The 15,957-nt window shown below is 41.0% G+C and overlaps 1 protein-coding gene across 1 annotated transcript in view; it reads right to left on the bottom strand.

Annotated features, from left to right (window-relative positions):
• WASHC2C (WASH complex subunit 2C) overlaps window positions 1-15,957 on the bottom strand; it is a 51,826-nt gene that overhangs the window by 11,839 nt on the left and 24,030 nt on the right. The window contains 5 exon segments of the mRNA XM_043982725.1: window positions 1,835-1,984; window positions 4,286-4,388; window positions 6,474-6,643; window positions 9,910-10,041; window positions 11,005-11,112. Coding sequence (XP_043838660.1) covers window positions 1,835-1,984; window positions 4,286-4,388; window positions 6,474-6,643; window positions 9,910-10,041; window positions 11,005-11,112 — 663 coding nt within the window.

Genomic DNA, 15,957 nt, shown 5'->3' with positions numbered 1-15,957 from the left:
AGTGCCATGAAATAATGGAATTTAGCAGATACTCAAAGACTCACCTGGAGATTAATCTAGCTTGATTGAATCAAGTGAGAGTGATTGACTGCTGATTAAGCCTACTTCAAGTTAACTGGATTGTAATCCCACCTGGCTATCCCTTAAGAAGGTATTGTTCTCAGAAACTAGACTGTGAACTCAACTTGAGAACACCTTCAAAGCCAATGGATTTGGATGCCGCCAACCAATCAGCTTGAAGCAGTGTGTAAGGACCGCCTCTGTTCCAGAGCTATAAAAAGCTTCCACAATCAGCTTGCTGGAGAGTTCCTGATTAAAGCAGGCTCGTGGAGGAGGACTTCAGGAAGAACCCAACCAGGCTGGAACTCTAGGCTAGACTGGAGCTGAAGCTTCTGATTTAAGGTGACCACAATTTAGATTTTAAACATCACACTAGGAAGGGACAAAAGAGGTCATCTGGTCCTTTGTGGTCTCCTCACTTTTCAGTTCCCTTTTGGGATACTGGGGGGTGGGGGATGGGGTTGGGTTGTATTTGTATTCCCATTCCCACTGCTTAGCATTGTGCATGGCACATAGTAAGCACTTAATAAAGTTGACCTGACTAGTCCAACTCTTTTTTTTTTTTTAAAACAGATGAAGAAACTGATCCTTTGGGAGGTTAACTGACTTTTGCAAAGTTACACAGAAAATTAGTGGTACAGCTGGGACCTAATCCCAGTCTAATACTTTTGCCACTAGATGATGAACAGACAATGCATGTGTCTTATATATCCTAAAAATGATAATCCAGAAACATCCAAAGCAACAGTCTAATTTACAAAGTTACGTACTCTAAAACTTTACTAGAATGTTATAAACATGCTAAGTGTTTAATATATGCTTGTTGAATGAATGAGTGCCTGCATGTGGCACTACAGTACACCATTCAATGGAGTTACACGATTTCCCTATGAAGATACTGGGACACATGGATCTGGAATGTCCTGGTGAAGAGTGGGTCAGTTCCTCATTTGGGCACAAATACAAGGGCTAAGGCATCAGAATCTGGAGGTGTTTTATAAGCCATGACAGCATTCTGCACTCTTTAGTAATGGAGGGAATGGAAGAAGTTTTGGGTTGAAAGGACCAAAAAAAGGAGAGTCTATAGATGCTAAGAGGAACTCACTGACTTTTCTTTGATAGATAATAAACAGCAACTAGGCCAAGGATATTGGTTCACAAGTGTTTCAAAAGAAGAAGGGAAATTAAAAACAAGAACAATTCCCCTCCCCCCAATAATTCCATTTTGTTCTGTAGATACATTCACCAGGAACAAAACCAAATTACAATGGAAAAGACAATTTCCTTCTACCTGATATTCCAAATGAGCTAGCATGGGACTAGCTAAAAACAGGGAAAACTAAAGAAAACTGTAAAAATATAAGGTTCTTAAAGTTTTGGTGATATGGATCTGTCTGACAGTCTGTTGAAGCCTAAGGACTCCTTCTTCTCAGAATAATGTTTATAAATGCCTAAGAGAAAACACTTAGCGTTGCAAAAGAAACCAATTATATTGAAATAACATTATCAAGGGGCAGTTAGGTGATGCAGTGGATAAAGCAGTGGCCCTAGATTCAGGAGGACCTGAGTTCAAATCTAACCTCAGACACTTGACACCTACTAGCTGTGTGACCCTGGGCAAGTCACTTAACCCTCACTGCCCTGCAAAAAAAAAAAAAGAAATAAAATTATCAAAAGATTAAAAAGTAAGTCCCCAGACTTCACACAGAGAGACAAGCATAGGATTAAACATAGGAAATGTTGCAATTGTACGCTTAAGAAAATAACATCTCACCTTTTCTTCTTGCTTGACCACAACAGTATTCCCAGCCAAAGCCGGCTCAGCCTGCTTATCTACTGGTTTCGCAGTTCCAAATGGAGTGGCTGGGTCTTCTTCTTCATCACTAAATAATGAGGGTACTGTCTGAGAGATTTTCTCTTTTCCCTACCAAAAAGGAAGAAAAACAAACCATGAAATCCCCAAAAAAGGTATGCATGGTGTCTAAGTGAGTGGCACATTCAATCCATTCATTCAACCAATCTCCTGAGTGTTCAGTGGTTCATCACGCCACCTCAAATTCTTTTTGGAAGGGGGAGAGCATATAAATCACAAACAGAAATACAAATCATCTAGGTCTTTAGGATGTACACTCTAATAAGACATGGTTGAGAACCTAACTTTCCTGCAGTATAGGGTTTTTCATGGATTTGACTTCAGTTTTCTTGGAAGTGAGAGTAACAGAAAGTAGTAGGGTAGGGCAGCTGGAGGGAAAAGCTGAGCTTATCAATAAACACACTGGGTAGGCAAGTAGCCTTGCCTTGTAAATGGAATAGATCCTATGAAGGACATGGACTTTGGAAAGTATTCTGGCAAGAGATTAGGGAGGTGGACCTGGTCAGCTAACCTGGGAAAGGTCTTTCAAACATGGTCGTCAAAGAAAAGATGTAAAAGAAAGCTTCACTTCACTGCAGCAAAAGGAGTGGGGGCAAGGGGATAAGGAAAAGAAATGAGTGATACAGGAAATTATGGTTAGGAGGACATTGAAACTCAATGTAATTTGAACTTGAGATAGAGGGAAATGAGGAAAGACTCTAAGGAGGGAAGTATAAATGCTGAAGTGATTAACTTTATGTATAAATCCGTTGTGAGCTCAGCCAAAAGCTTTGTGTGTTCAGGCAATTTATTTATTCTATTCATAATTACAGTGATATAAATCATGTCAAATGTGACTAATTATACAAAAGTCTTAAGAATAAGGAGAATACCTACATGAGATGTTTCTTTTTTGAAAGGTTTACATGTGTAAGTCAAACTCTGAACTCCCCACAGTCTGAAATACTAAAGGATCTTTTATTTCTACTGGTATCCAGAACTGCCTCCATTTTCCATGTGGAAAAAGTTATGTATATATAGGCTGTTAGTTAATTTTATCTCCTATTTAATATTTATAGCCTACAAACTTCCAAAAAAACATCCATGATGCTTATAGAATGACATGCAACTGCTCAGCAGTCTCACAACTTCTCTGGTCTTAGGAATTTCAAAAGTACATTAAGTTAAACCTCATCAATATAGCTTGATATTTTTTGTCATTTACAAATGGGAGAGATTGAAGTCCACAGGCATCAGTGATAATGTTAACACACTCACTATAAAACACCCTTTTAAAGGATCATCATAGTTTTATTGCAAACTTTGTTATTTTTGTGAGAGAAAATGAAAAGCTTTTTTTAAACTTTATCAGTATAAAACAAGCCTTGCCACCAAATGAGGAAGTAATTTCATTTGTTAAAACATGGTGGGGCAGCTAGGTAGTGCAGTGGATAAAGCACTGGCCCTGGAGTCAGGAGGACCTGAGTTCAAATCTGATCTCAGACATTTGACACTTACTAGCTGTGTGACCCTGGTCAAGTCACTTAACCCCACTTACCTCACCAAAAAACAAAAAACAAAACAAAAAACCCTGTTAAAACATGGTGACTACAACACTAGGGCAAGGTGTACTTGGGGGAAAAAAAAACATTTTCAGAAAGGGGAGTACTGTCCTGAAGATTATAATTATTTCCCCAAAATATGAATGTGATCTTTATCTTCTTTACACCATACTCTATTTAATAACAAGATTTGAGATATTAATTTTTTCTTTAAGAATAAGGACCTAAAAGGGGCAGCTCAGTGGCACTGTGGATAAAGCACTGGCCCTGGATTCAGGAGGACCTGAGTTCAAATCCAACCTCAGACACTTGACAGTTAACTAGCTGTGTGACCCTGGGCAAGTCACTTAACCCTCACTGCCCTGCAAAAAAACCCCAAACAAATGAATAAGGACCTAAAAAGGTACAAACTGTATCTCTGTTTGCTGTTATCATAACACCAAACACATAATCATGCCTAATAAATATAAGCAGGTGACAATGGTGAGGTCCTAAACTGCCTAAATTAGAAGGGTGGCAAGTAGCCGAAGGAAGAGAATCACTGCTTGCAATTCTAAAGATTTGGGTTCTGCCATATAAATTGGCTACCCCATGGGCTATGTATAAATGAGGCATTTGAATCAGTCTGTAAGCCTGTTTCACTAACTGTGAGGTAAACATCATGGGCTTGGAAATGTACTAGCCCCAAATGGTCATGACAAATGTTTAGAGGTTCTGTCCACAAAGTCTGATCTTGAGTTCTAATCACAATGCAGAATTTTAACTTGTTTGGTATGGAAACAAAGTTATTATCTAGGCTGATTAAAGTTACCATTTTCGCAGGAAGAACAGATGAAGGAGGAGAGCCAAATAGAGACCCGCCACTATCAGCATCTTCTTCGAAAAGGAGTGAAGGTTTAGGAGCCTTTTTCTGGCTATAAAATAAACAACAACAAAATCCCTAAAGTATTAAAGTCTAATTATGATAAATCAGGAAAAATATGCAGAACTGGACATAGTACCTTCTGGAGACCAAATTCATAATTAAAATGTTGGAAACAAAACCTCAATAAAAAAATTAAGAAATCAGAGGTTAAATGAAAGAGGAGGGGCAGCTAGGTGGCATCAGGAGTACCTGAGTTCAAATCTGGCCTCAGACACTTAACACTTACTAGCTATGTGACCCTGGGCAAGTCACTTAACCCCAATTGCCTCACTAAAAAAAAATAAAAATAAAATAAATGAAAGAGGAAAGAGAAAACAATTTAAAAAATTGTTTCATGAAAGCAAGATAAAGCAACAAAGACAGGTCAGGAAGGTGTCAATGAAGGGGAAGGACACAGAAGGGCAGGGCAGATATTTCCATGTTAAATCTATATTATCAAAAGACAAACCAAGCTGTACAGAATAGAAAAAACAGAACAAGAGTGTGCTGTTTCATATATAATCCCACTTTTTGTTATTTGCATATTGAAATGTACACATTTGTTTACACATTAAGTTCATAATAAAACACACAGAAGGAGCCGAGTTTGGCTTGGGCAGACGAGGATAACTAACTGGGTTGAGCCCCCTCTTGCCTTCATGCTACCTCATGTCTACACCTTCCCTGCTCTCCCCACCTTAGCTCCAGTCTCTCATGAAGAGGCCACAGTTCTTCTTGTCAAGACCATCTCTCTCCTCCTATCTGCTCTGTCCCTCTCTCTAATATTTAAACTCTCCTCATCTACTGACTCCTTCCCTTCACCCCGATCTATAATTAGCCCTCACTTGACCCCACCACTCTCTCAGATTCTTCTTTATACAGGCAAATTCCCAAAGTTATCTCCCACTTCCTCTGGCTACCAACCTCACCACTCATTCAACTGCTCTGTGCTCTGAGGCCTCCACCACTGCCCACGTTACCAGACGCAATGGGCTCATCCTTTTCTCCCTCTCTGCAGCATTTGACCTTGCTAGCCCCTCCCCCCATCAGAGGTCCTTCACTTCTTGGTCATTCTATCAGCTTCCTTGGGGTTCGCTTATCGTCTTGATGAAACTTAAGTCTCTCTCCTGGGCTGCCAGATCACATCACTATCAGTCCACTGGACATCTCTAACTCAATAGGTTAAAAAAAACCCCATCTCTCTTTTGAACTGTCCCATTTTGGTCACAGGTACCCTAGCATCCTTCTATGTACTCAGACAGGATCTCAAACTCTGCCATCTATGACCCCTTCCTCACCCCACATCCGCCATGACTGTCAGATCCTGTCCTTCCTTCCTCCACATCATCTCTGGTGTCTGCCCCCTCCCCCATGCTCGCACGGTTACCACCCCAATTCAGGTTCTCATAATGTTTCACCGATAGGATCACACATGCAACATCTCTGACAAAGGTGACATGAATATACTCCTTCTGCCATCTCCTCCTGCCCCCAACTAGTTCACCTTGTTACAGATGAACAGCAGTTACGCAAAATAGGAAGCTCATCCAGCAGCAGCAGTCATACCCCACCCCACCCCACCTCCCGACCCGTCCCCCTTAAGCTCTAGTGGCTCCTTATGACCACTAGGATCAAGATTAAAATGCAGTGTTTGGCATTTAAAGCTCTTTACAACTCCTTGATCAATGGAAGAAAGGCTTCATATTTAGAGCACTAACAATTAATGTTCATATGGTGAAAAACAGAAATTTTGGTCAAATTCATTGGTCTTAATACTTCCAACAGTTAACACATTGTCTAGCATACAGTAGGTGCTTAATAAATTCCTGCTGACTTGACTTTGCACATCTACAATGTGTTTTCCATGTCACTGGTGTTCACCTGTATGTAACAAGGTGAACTAGTTGAAGGTGGTGATGGCAGAAGAGATGCTGTTTCTTTGGAGAGAAAAAATGAAAAATCTCAGAGTTTGTGGCCTTCACGTTTTTGAGAGAGGCTCTTAACTTGTTCCCTGAAGTTCATGACTATCCACGGTCAATCTCTATGTTAGTCTCTCTACAGCTGAACTAAAGTTTTACTGTGGCCATGTCATTACCTGTCTTTAGCAATAGCAAATAAATCCTCTTCATCGTCATCTTCCTCAAACAGACTTATCTTTTTCACATCCTTCTCTATGTGATCCTGTTTTGTTTCAGGCTTCTTAAGTTCCTTTATACTGCTGTCCAGCACCTTACTGGTTTGTGAATCACCCACACTCCACTGGTCCTAAAAAAAGAAAGTAAAATTGTAAAGGGACTTTAGAAAGAGACTTTTGTTCACTTCTCCCTGTCAAAAGTAACACAGGTGAAGGTACCTAGGAAGCAGGTCCTTTTCCTTCCTGCCTTTTAGAGTCATGGAGGTAACTTGGTGTTCTCAAACATTAGGCCAGTGGAAAGCAAGCTTTAGCAAGTTCTGCCAAGCTGGAAAGGCTCTGAGTAAGAGCCCAGCAATAGACTCCAAGCATTAACCAATCTAAGTTCAAAGAGGTTCATCATCAGAAGGCTGATCACCAGGTAGGGAATATTTCTGGCCACAGTAATTCATAAAATCATGTACGGCAGTGGTGTCAAACTAAAAGAGAAATGGGGCCCACTAATTTGTACGAAAGATCCCTGCGGGATGCATGTTTGACTTTGTTTTGAAATGTAATCCTTATCTATGTTTTGTTGTATTTTTATTTCTTTTGTTAAATATTTCTCAATTACATTTTTACCTAGCTCACTTGGAGTTTTGGAGGCACCTGTGCCCTGCAGGTTGCATGTTGAGACCACTGGCCTAGGCATAGAGAAGTCAAAGAAAAGAATATTCACCCTTATAAAATGACAGATCCTTAAAGGCTGACGTAAATTGGTTGGTTTGGCTGGAAGTTTTAGTACCTAAATTTATAAATTGTGGTCTCAGAACCAGCAGAGATTTCGGGAGACCCCTGTCAACCAGTTAATGTTTTCCCTTCTACGGGTCTCACGCCTTATTGTTGGGCCAAAGAGGAAAGAAAGAGAAAACAGAAAGGTTGCTAATACAGGGTTGTGGTCAATAATAGTAGAAAATTTAAAAGAAATCAAGAAGAGTCAACCTTCTGTATTAGAATCATAATGTGATTTAGAAATTACCCTCAAAACAGACTGTATGACCTGTGAACAGGTGCAATTGATGCACAAATTCAAAAGACTCTTAGGGAACCCTTTTTGACCCCTCCTATCTGATTCTCGCTGCTCTTCTAAAAACCCTTCATTACTACATGGCTGTTTCTTAACATCAGTTTGCACTTGCACAATCAGAATTTGAGATCTAAAAGGAGGAAATGACTTCTTAGTTTCCCAGAAAACAAAATGGAACACCAAAAAAGTTGTGTTCCTGACCTGATCTCCCACGATTAGGCAAGGACAGGATCATGCTTAGCTCCTGTGCCTTCTACGTCCAACTCCCCTGCTCTTAGCACAGCCTTAGTTACGGTTTCTCTCTCGGCACCCCGAAATCCCTTTTGTGTCTTTGGACTCCCTTCTACACTCTCTCTCCGGTAGAGCCAGAGCTATGCCTTCTGCCTTCTGCTCTGACTTGAGCCTTAATTCCATTACGGCCTATCAGGCAGTTCTCCGTAACGTGGTGCTAAATAAATAATGCAGAGTGGCTCAACAAGCATTTATTTGAGAGCTACTCTGTGCCAAGTGCTGAGAACACAAAGAAAGGCAAAAAGGCAGTCCCTGCCCTCAAGGAGCTCCCACTCTACCAGAAGATTGTCATCACTGATCTTGGAGGTAACAGGGAAGCACCTGGGCTTACTGACCCGGATGGGAGCAGGGGTGGGGGGACATGGTCAGACCTGCACTTCAGGAAGATCATCTTGGTAGCTAAGTGGAGGGTAGACTAGTGGGGGAGACCAGAGGCAAGCAAACTGTAAGTCTATTGCTGTAGTTCAGATATGAGGTGATGAGGGCCTGAAAGAGGGTTGTGGCTGTACGAGTGGAGAGAAAGGGATCTGTCTGAGATGTCATGCAGGTAGAAATGACAAGATTTGACAGTGGACTGGACAAACGGGCTTACTGAGAATTATGCCAAGGTTCCAAACCTGACTGATTGGGAGGACGGTGCTTCTTCTGATGACCAATGGGACAGAGGGTCAGAAAGAAGGCAGCATGAAGGCTATTGAAGAATCAAATGAAAACGGATGCAGTGATAGGCTTGGTCAAATAACGAGGAGAGAAGGGCAATTATGTTGGACCCCTTTAATCTAAGTGACTTCTGGGAATAATGCTATTCTATTTAGTATTTGTTTAATGTCATTCTATTGTAATATTTGCTTTGACATTTATCCATCTATGTGTGTGTGTGTGTGTGTGTGTGTGTCTATGTGTTTGCTAATGTTGAGTTTACTCTTACAACAGCCCTGTAAGGCAGAGAGAAGAAAATATATTTACTTTACAGAAAGTGGTATCCAGGGAGCAGCTAGGTGGCACAGTGGATAGAGCACCAGCCCTGGAGTCAGGAGGACCTGAGTTCAAATCCGGCCTCAGACACTTAACACTTACTGGCTATGTGACCCTGGGCAAGTCACTTAACCCCAATTGCCTCACCAAAAGAAAGAAAGAAAGAAAGAAAGAAAGAAAGAAAGAAAGTAGTACTCAGGATACCTGAGTTACCATAACAAGCATTTTTCTGTAAAGTTAGGAGATTGAAATGAAAGTTCACTTATACTCAGAGCCGGTTTTGGTTTTTGCCAGACTGTCTCACTGCAAACAGATATTAATTCTTGGTGTCCTAAATAATGAGGCCAACAAGCTTGCATTTTCTGCTGCCACATCTGGGCATATGTTTAGGTGTCTAGGTCAAGGGAAAAGTTCTCTTACTCAATAATGCTTAGAAGCTAACTATTCAGTGAGATCAAAACTAAGGTCAAGCATATTACTGTAGAAATCATGCCGTTATTCTACTTGATAGAAGTTCATTAGCTTTGGAAGTACTGGAGTAAGAGAACCTTAAAATTTTCAAATAATGCATTTTGCATGTATCAAGCAGCTCCCAAAAGAGTTTTGGACATTCTCACTTGACAAATAAATTTCAATTGCTCTAAGAACTGAAACATATGTATCTTAACTGGACAAAACATTTTCCGGGGGGCAGCTAGGTGGCGCAGTGGATAGAGCACTGGCCCTGGATTCAGGAGGACCTGAGTTCAAATTCGGCCACAGACACTTGACACTTACTAGCTGTGTGACCCTGGGCAAGTCACTTAACCCCAACTACCTCACAAAAAAAAAAAAAAAGGAAAAAAAAAAGAGAAAGAAAGCATACTTTGGGCACTAAGACAATTTGATACATTATGCCAAACTAATTTCTTCCTTTTAGAAGAGTTATGTTATCTCCCCAATTAGAAAGAAAGCTCCCTGACAGCAGGGACTGTCTTTTCTATTTGTGTGTCCGGGACTTAACACAGCCCTTTACACATAGTAACCTTTAAGAAGCATTTCATCCATTCACGATGGTGGTCAACGTACCTCCTCATCGCTGCTGAACAGTAAGGCGGATGCTTTTTTGTGGGGCTCAGAAGATTTTGCCTTCTCTTGAGTTTGCTTAGGCAGAGATGGTGATGACTGTTTCTTAGCAGGTGTTTCACCAAAAAGATTTTCCTAAAAAAAAAAAAAAGTTCTCCAAGGTGCTGAGTAAAACGAGACCCTAGTAGTCAGAAATCAAGACAAAGTTCTTTTGCTAAAATGTTAGAGAATGAGTTAGATGTAAATTAGCCTAATGACAATCAAGAGCAATGGACCCCTTTCAAAAATCAATAGATACCAAAGCAATGCTATTTCCTTGTCATATTTCTGCCACAATGTACTTTGAGATGAAATTTACCACCGTGACAAAGGACAACTAACACAGAATGAACAATAGGGAAGGAAGCAAGCAGCAGAGAGAGCATGCTTTTGGTGTTCTTTGGAGTTCTGACTGCATTGAGTCTCAAACTGTGTAGTACAAAGGCTCTGCAGCAGGCATCACAAAGGGTTAAGAATGTGGCTTTCAGGGATGGATAGCTCCTTTTCCACTCTGTCAGGTTTAAATCTGAGCAAAAGAAAAAATAGGATAGGGACAAAGTAAAGGCTTTGCATTTTCTCTATATGGAAAATGCTCGTCCTTTGGATGGAGTGAGGGCCAAGATGAGGAAAAATTGACCTTTACGTTTCTCTACTGTTAAAAAGATTGAAGAAATAGTTTGCTAAAACATTCCATAAATCATCTAGTATAAGTAAAATGATACCCCTTGAAGAAAGGCATATCTTCTTATATGTGAGTTTTGGGTGCAAAATAAACAAAAACATCCAATCTGAACACTTGTCTAATAAGAGCATCTGCATTTGAGGCTGTTCATTCACAGACCCAACCAAGCAGTCAAACTCTCATAATGAACCAAGAATTTTGCAGTACTTCCTCTTTTAAAGCTATGGAAAGTAAAGCAAAGATTGCTTAAGACAGACATAGAAATGTCCATGCTATGTGATCCTCAAACATCAATACTCTTCCCCTATTTCTCTAAAAACAGCTCTTTCCCCCCAATTTTTTCCCTATTATTTATCGTAAAGATATCAACATTTTACCTCTTCATCATCATCAAAAAGGGAAAGGGATTTCTTTGTGGTGACTTTGCTGGAAGGAGGAGCCGCAGCTTTTGTCTTACTCACAGTTGGAGCAGAAGAAAACAAGTCCTGTTGGATCCGAAAGTAAAGTTATACAGAACAGCACAAATAAGACGAGCAGTTGAAAAAATGATTTTATCTGCCATAGATGGTGACCTCTACAGAGTCCACTCTCATGCCTCCTCATCGTTTGGGTAGCCAACAGAACACAAGGCTGGGCCTGATCTACCACTCTGGAAAGGCTTTGGATACAATCCTGGCAAAAACTACACTTGCTTTCAGAGGACATGTTTAAACCAGCTATGGTTAGGGAAAAGCGGAAACTGGAGAGAGAAATGGATATTTATGTATGTTATTAACAATTTCCTCAAAAGACTGAACTAAGGTAAACCAACTGCAATAATGAGATCAAAAGAAAGTTGCTTCATCCAGGGACCCCTGACCTCTTTGTCACATGGACAAACACAGCAGCTAAGCAAAGCGCCACCTTAAAATAAAAAACCAACCACAAAATCTTCTGGAAGGGATGATGAAAGATTCTAAGTGTCATTGCCTCTTAGCTCAATGAGAAGCAGTGGAGGGAAAACAAGTTTCAAGAAAGCTAAGGAGAAGTCCCATTTAAGCAAAGTCATCTCCAGTCTATTTAAAAACGAAACCTGAAGGATAACTAATAGATGAAAAAGGGAAAGGTATATAAAGATTTTTGTATTAAACTTTCTTCGCCATCATAAGGAATGGACCCCTTAGCATTATACTGCTACGTGTGGAAGCGGTGGGACCAGTTGGAACGAGCATAGGTTAAGAAGGAGTTACAGATCTTGGGTTCAAATCCTACTTCTGATGATTTCTTTTCTGGGACTTTGGATGAATAGCTCTATCTGGCTGGGCCTCCCTTTTGGCATCTGTAAAGTAGGAGAAGGGATTGGAAAGCCTGGAAGGCACCTTCTGGGTGCCAGACAAGGAAAAATAAAGAGCACTGCAGAAAACAGAGGGGAAATTCTGCTGGACTAGACCCAACTACACAGTGAAGAGGCCCTCCTGGAGGTGAGACCATTTTGAGGGTACCGAGGGGTTAAGGTATTTGAAGAAGGGAAAGATACCAAAGATGTGGGAAAAAATTCAGATCTTATTTATGTACCTCCCCCCCATTCCTCCAAAAAGATGAACCATCAACAGTTACCAACACCTAGCACCTGTACAATGAAATACAGACTCCTATTGGTCATTGGGAAGTGTACCCGATCTGGCTCCAACCTGTCTTTCCAGACTTAATTCATCCCACTGTACCTCCTGTGCCCTTTTTTCCTAGCAAAAGTGGATACGAGGTTCCATCTCCTGCCTCTTGGGGACAGTGTGCACCAGTCTCTGTTAAAAAGCCCAAACACCAAGGACACCTGGTTTCTGCCTGGTAATAGGCTAGAGTCTGCCATATGAATGGAACTGCTGGGTCTGAGGTGTGTAAAGGGCTCCTTGTGGATTTGTGGGGGCTAAGTCACTAGCAAGCGCTGCACACAAAGGAAGTAGCCCTCCAGAGATTCTAGGGACAGTTTGTCCTTGTAAAATCAGTATATGATGATAACTGTCTCCACACTCTACATGGGTGATTTCAGCTAACACTAGCAGGGCTCCTTCCAGACCACTGGTTCCTATCATTGTAAAACATGTGACCGCAGGATTCAAAGCTGAACGAGATTTTAGAGATCGCCTACTACAAATGCTTCATTTTACAGATACATAAAGTGAGGTCCAGAGAGCCAAGTTAAAAAATGTTGCTGCTAAAAGGGAATCATTAAGTTTTCCTAATTAATAGACTGAAAGGTGTGAACAAAATGAAGTACAGAGAATTAAAGAGGTCAAAGTAATGGTTATCAAACTAAATGGAGTGATACTATTTCATACTCTAACAACTCAGGTACTCCAGAAAGTGTTAGGCTGGCTTATCTTTTAAAAATTAAAGTAAATTAAAACTGTTTTGAAAATCTGGAGACACCATCTTCAGATAAACACAGACACTCTGGAGTGTTAATTATTCTGTTAAGAAAGCTGTTTAACGATTTCCAAAGAGATATAAAAAGGCAGGCTACAGCAAGAAAACCACCACAAAGCTCCATGAACGGTGTGTACTAGAAACATAACAAGGACAAGTGGGCCCTGGAAGGAGAAACCTAAAAGCAGACGGCACATTTATTCAGTAAAGGCCTCCTTGGACTGTTTCTTTGCTTTGGACCCAGTCTCACCAAATACAGGACTTGTTATTAATTTATTCCTATTAAAAAACCCAAACTCCAAACCTTGAGTGTCAGTCTTCTTCACGCCCTCTCTACCATGATCCAGAGTTAATTTCCAGCTGTCTACTGAATGGACATCATTGAACTATCTCACCATCATCTCAAATTGAATGTATCTCGGGGCAGCTAGGTGGCGCAGTGGATAGAGCACTGGCCCTGGAGTCAGGAGTTCACCCGAGTTCAAATCCGGCCTCAGACACTTGACACTTACTAGCTGTTTGACCCTGGGCAAGTCACTTAACCCCAATTGCCTCACTAAAAAAAAAAAAAAATTGAATGAATCTCCAAATGAATTTACTGTTTCTCCTGTCCTTGACTTACCCATTTTTGTCAGTGGAAATCAATCATTCTTCTAACCATGCTGTTGGTGCTAGTTTGAAACCATCTTTGACTCTTCCCTCCTACATTGAAATCAGTTTCTATAACCAAAATTATCTCCCTCCTTTTCACTCTATCTTAGTCTAGGTATCTATTAATTCTTACAGCTATAACTTCGTAAGACTGGGAAAAGAAAGTTCTCTCTACCAAAGTTCTTGGCCACTGGCATATGATATGGTTCAACATCAGAAAAAGATATGGCATTACTACTGGAATAGTATAAAGGAGGCTCGGTACCACCTACAGTCTCAGGTGTGTGGGGCCTTCCTCATCAGGTTCCTCTATGTGGTGTCTCCTCTTTTGGAATGTGTGCTTCCTGAGAGTAGGAACTGTTTCCCTTTCCTTTTCATATCCCTAGTCCAGGGCACAGGAAGTACTTTAATGCTTTTTCATTCTTTTATTAATTAATTCACTTCTTGGATGCCAGCAATAGCCTCCAGACTCATTTCCCAACCTCCAGTCTCTCTCCTGTTTTGATCCATCCTTCATACTTTTGTTTCCCTAAGCACAGAAGTGATAAGGTGATTTCTCTGCTTAAAAACCCAAACAAGCAAACAAACAAAACCCCTTCATCAGCTCCCTCCTGCCTACTAAGCAAAACTTTTTTTTTTTTTTTGGGGGGGGGGGCCAGGGCAATGAGGAGTAAGTGACTTGCCCGGGGTCACACAGCTAGTAAGTGTCAAGTGTCTGAGGTCATATTTGAACTCAGGTCCTCCTGAATCCAGGGCCAGTGCTTTATCCACTACGGCCACCTGGCTGCCCCCTACTAGCAAACTTCTAACTCCTGACCCTGGCATTTATGGCCCTCCATCACCTGGTGCCAACCTATTTTGCCAAACTTATTTAGCATTATTCCTCTTCCATGTACTCTATTTTCCAGGCAAAGCAGATTACTCACCTAACCCAAAACATAACCTGGCCATTGGTCTCTTCACACTATCCTAAATGCTTGGAACCTTGCCTTTTCCCTGATAAAATTCTATCCTTCTTTCAAGACTCAAGATCAAATAATACCTGTGCTCTAAAGCTTTTTTTGATCCCCATTCCTGATGTTAGGAATGACTGTTCCTTCTCTGGACTTTACATTACTGCACCTAGGATTCTATTTTGTATCTTAACTACCTGTATACATGTATCTTAATTCCTGGGCTAGACCACAGCAGTCTATGCTGTGGTGCTCAGTAAATATCTGCAGTCACTTAGATTTAAAACAGATGACTGTTTCTAAAATGAAGATGATGACACAACAAAGAGGCAAAATACAAGCAGACCATTTCTGATGACCAGGACAAGAAGGAAGGGAGGATGGGAAAAGTCTGGAAATGGAATTTCCACAGAAGACTCTTCTGTAGGAATCTCCTAAAGGTCACCCATAAATCATTGTACAAAAGCATTTTTCCCTCACTCCGATCCTTGGCTTGCCCTCTGAGAGAGGGTTCAAGTGTTGCCAACAGGGAGCAGTTGGCAGCACTTGGCAGCAGGAGCCACCAAGAACTGGGCTTCTCAGGTTCAGCAAGTACAGAAGCCAAGGAGACTATTTCTGCATCCAACAGGAAGGGCATTATGTTTGTGTTTCAGTTAGTATTAAGGAACAACTTCTTTGTATAAAATGTGTGTGTGTGTGGGAGTGTTTCCTGGACTCAAACACACGGACAAGCATGCTGTATTTTGGAGGTGAGTATCTAGGATGTGACTAAGAGAGTCGCAATATGACCATTACTCCTCATTTATGAGGACAGCTGGGGGTGCGGTAGATAAGGTGTTGTTCCTGGAGTTGGGAAGACCCTAGTTCAAATCCTCAGAGACTTGCTTTGTCACCTTGGGCAAGTCAATATACCCTGTTTGTCTCAATTTCTTCATCTGTAAAATGGGCTGGAGAAGAAAATGGCAAACCAATCCAGTATCTTTGCCAAGAGAAGCCCAAATCGGGTCACAAAGAGTTAGGCACAATTGGAAATGACTGAACAACAACAACAACGCATTTCTAGTGAGACCTATGTGGACAAATTATATGGCTAGAGAGACCTGGTCACTCATCTTTAGCGGTTATGAATTCCTGAGTCAGAAATGGAAAACCTCAGGTATTATGGTAAGTGCTGAGAATAAAAATAAAGGAATAAGGGCAAGGATAGTATTCTTAGACTTAAAATATGGTTAAGAAGCATACCAAGCACCGGCCCTGGAGTCAGGAGTACCTGAGTTCAAATCCGGCCTCAGACACTTAACACTTACTAGCTGTGTGACCCTG

This window comes from Dromiciops gliroides, chromosome 2 (genome assembly GCF_019393635.1).
Source record: "Dromiciops gliroides isolate mDroGli1 chromosome 2, mDroGli1.pri, whole genome shotgun sequence".
NCBI lineage: Eukaryota > Metazoa > Chordata > Mammalia > Microbiotheria > Microbiotheriidae > Dromiciops > Dromiciops gliroides.
This window is presented reverse-complemented; position numbering and strand designations above follow the sequence as displayed.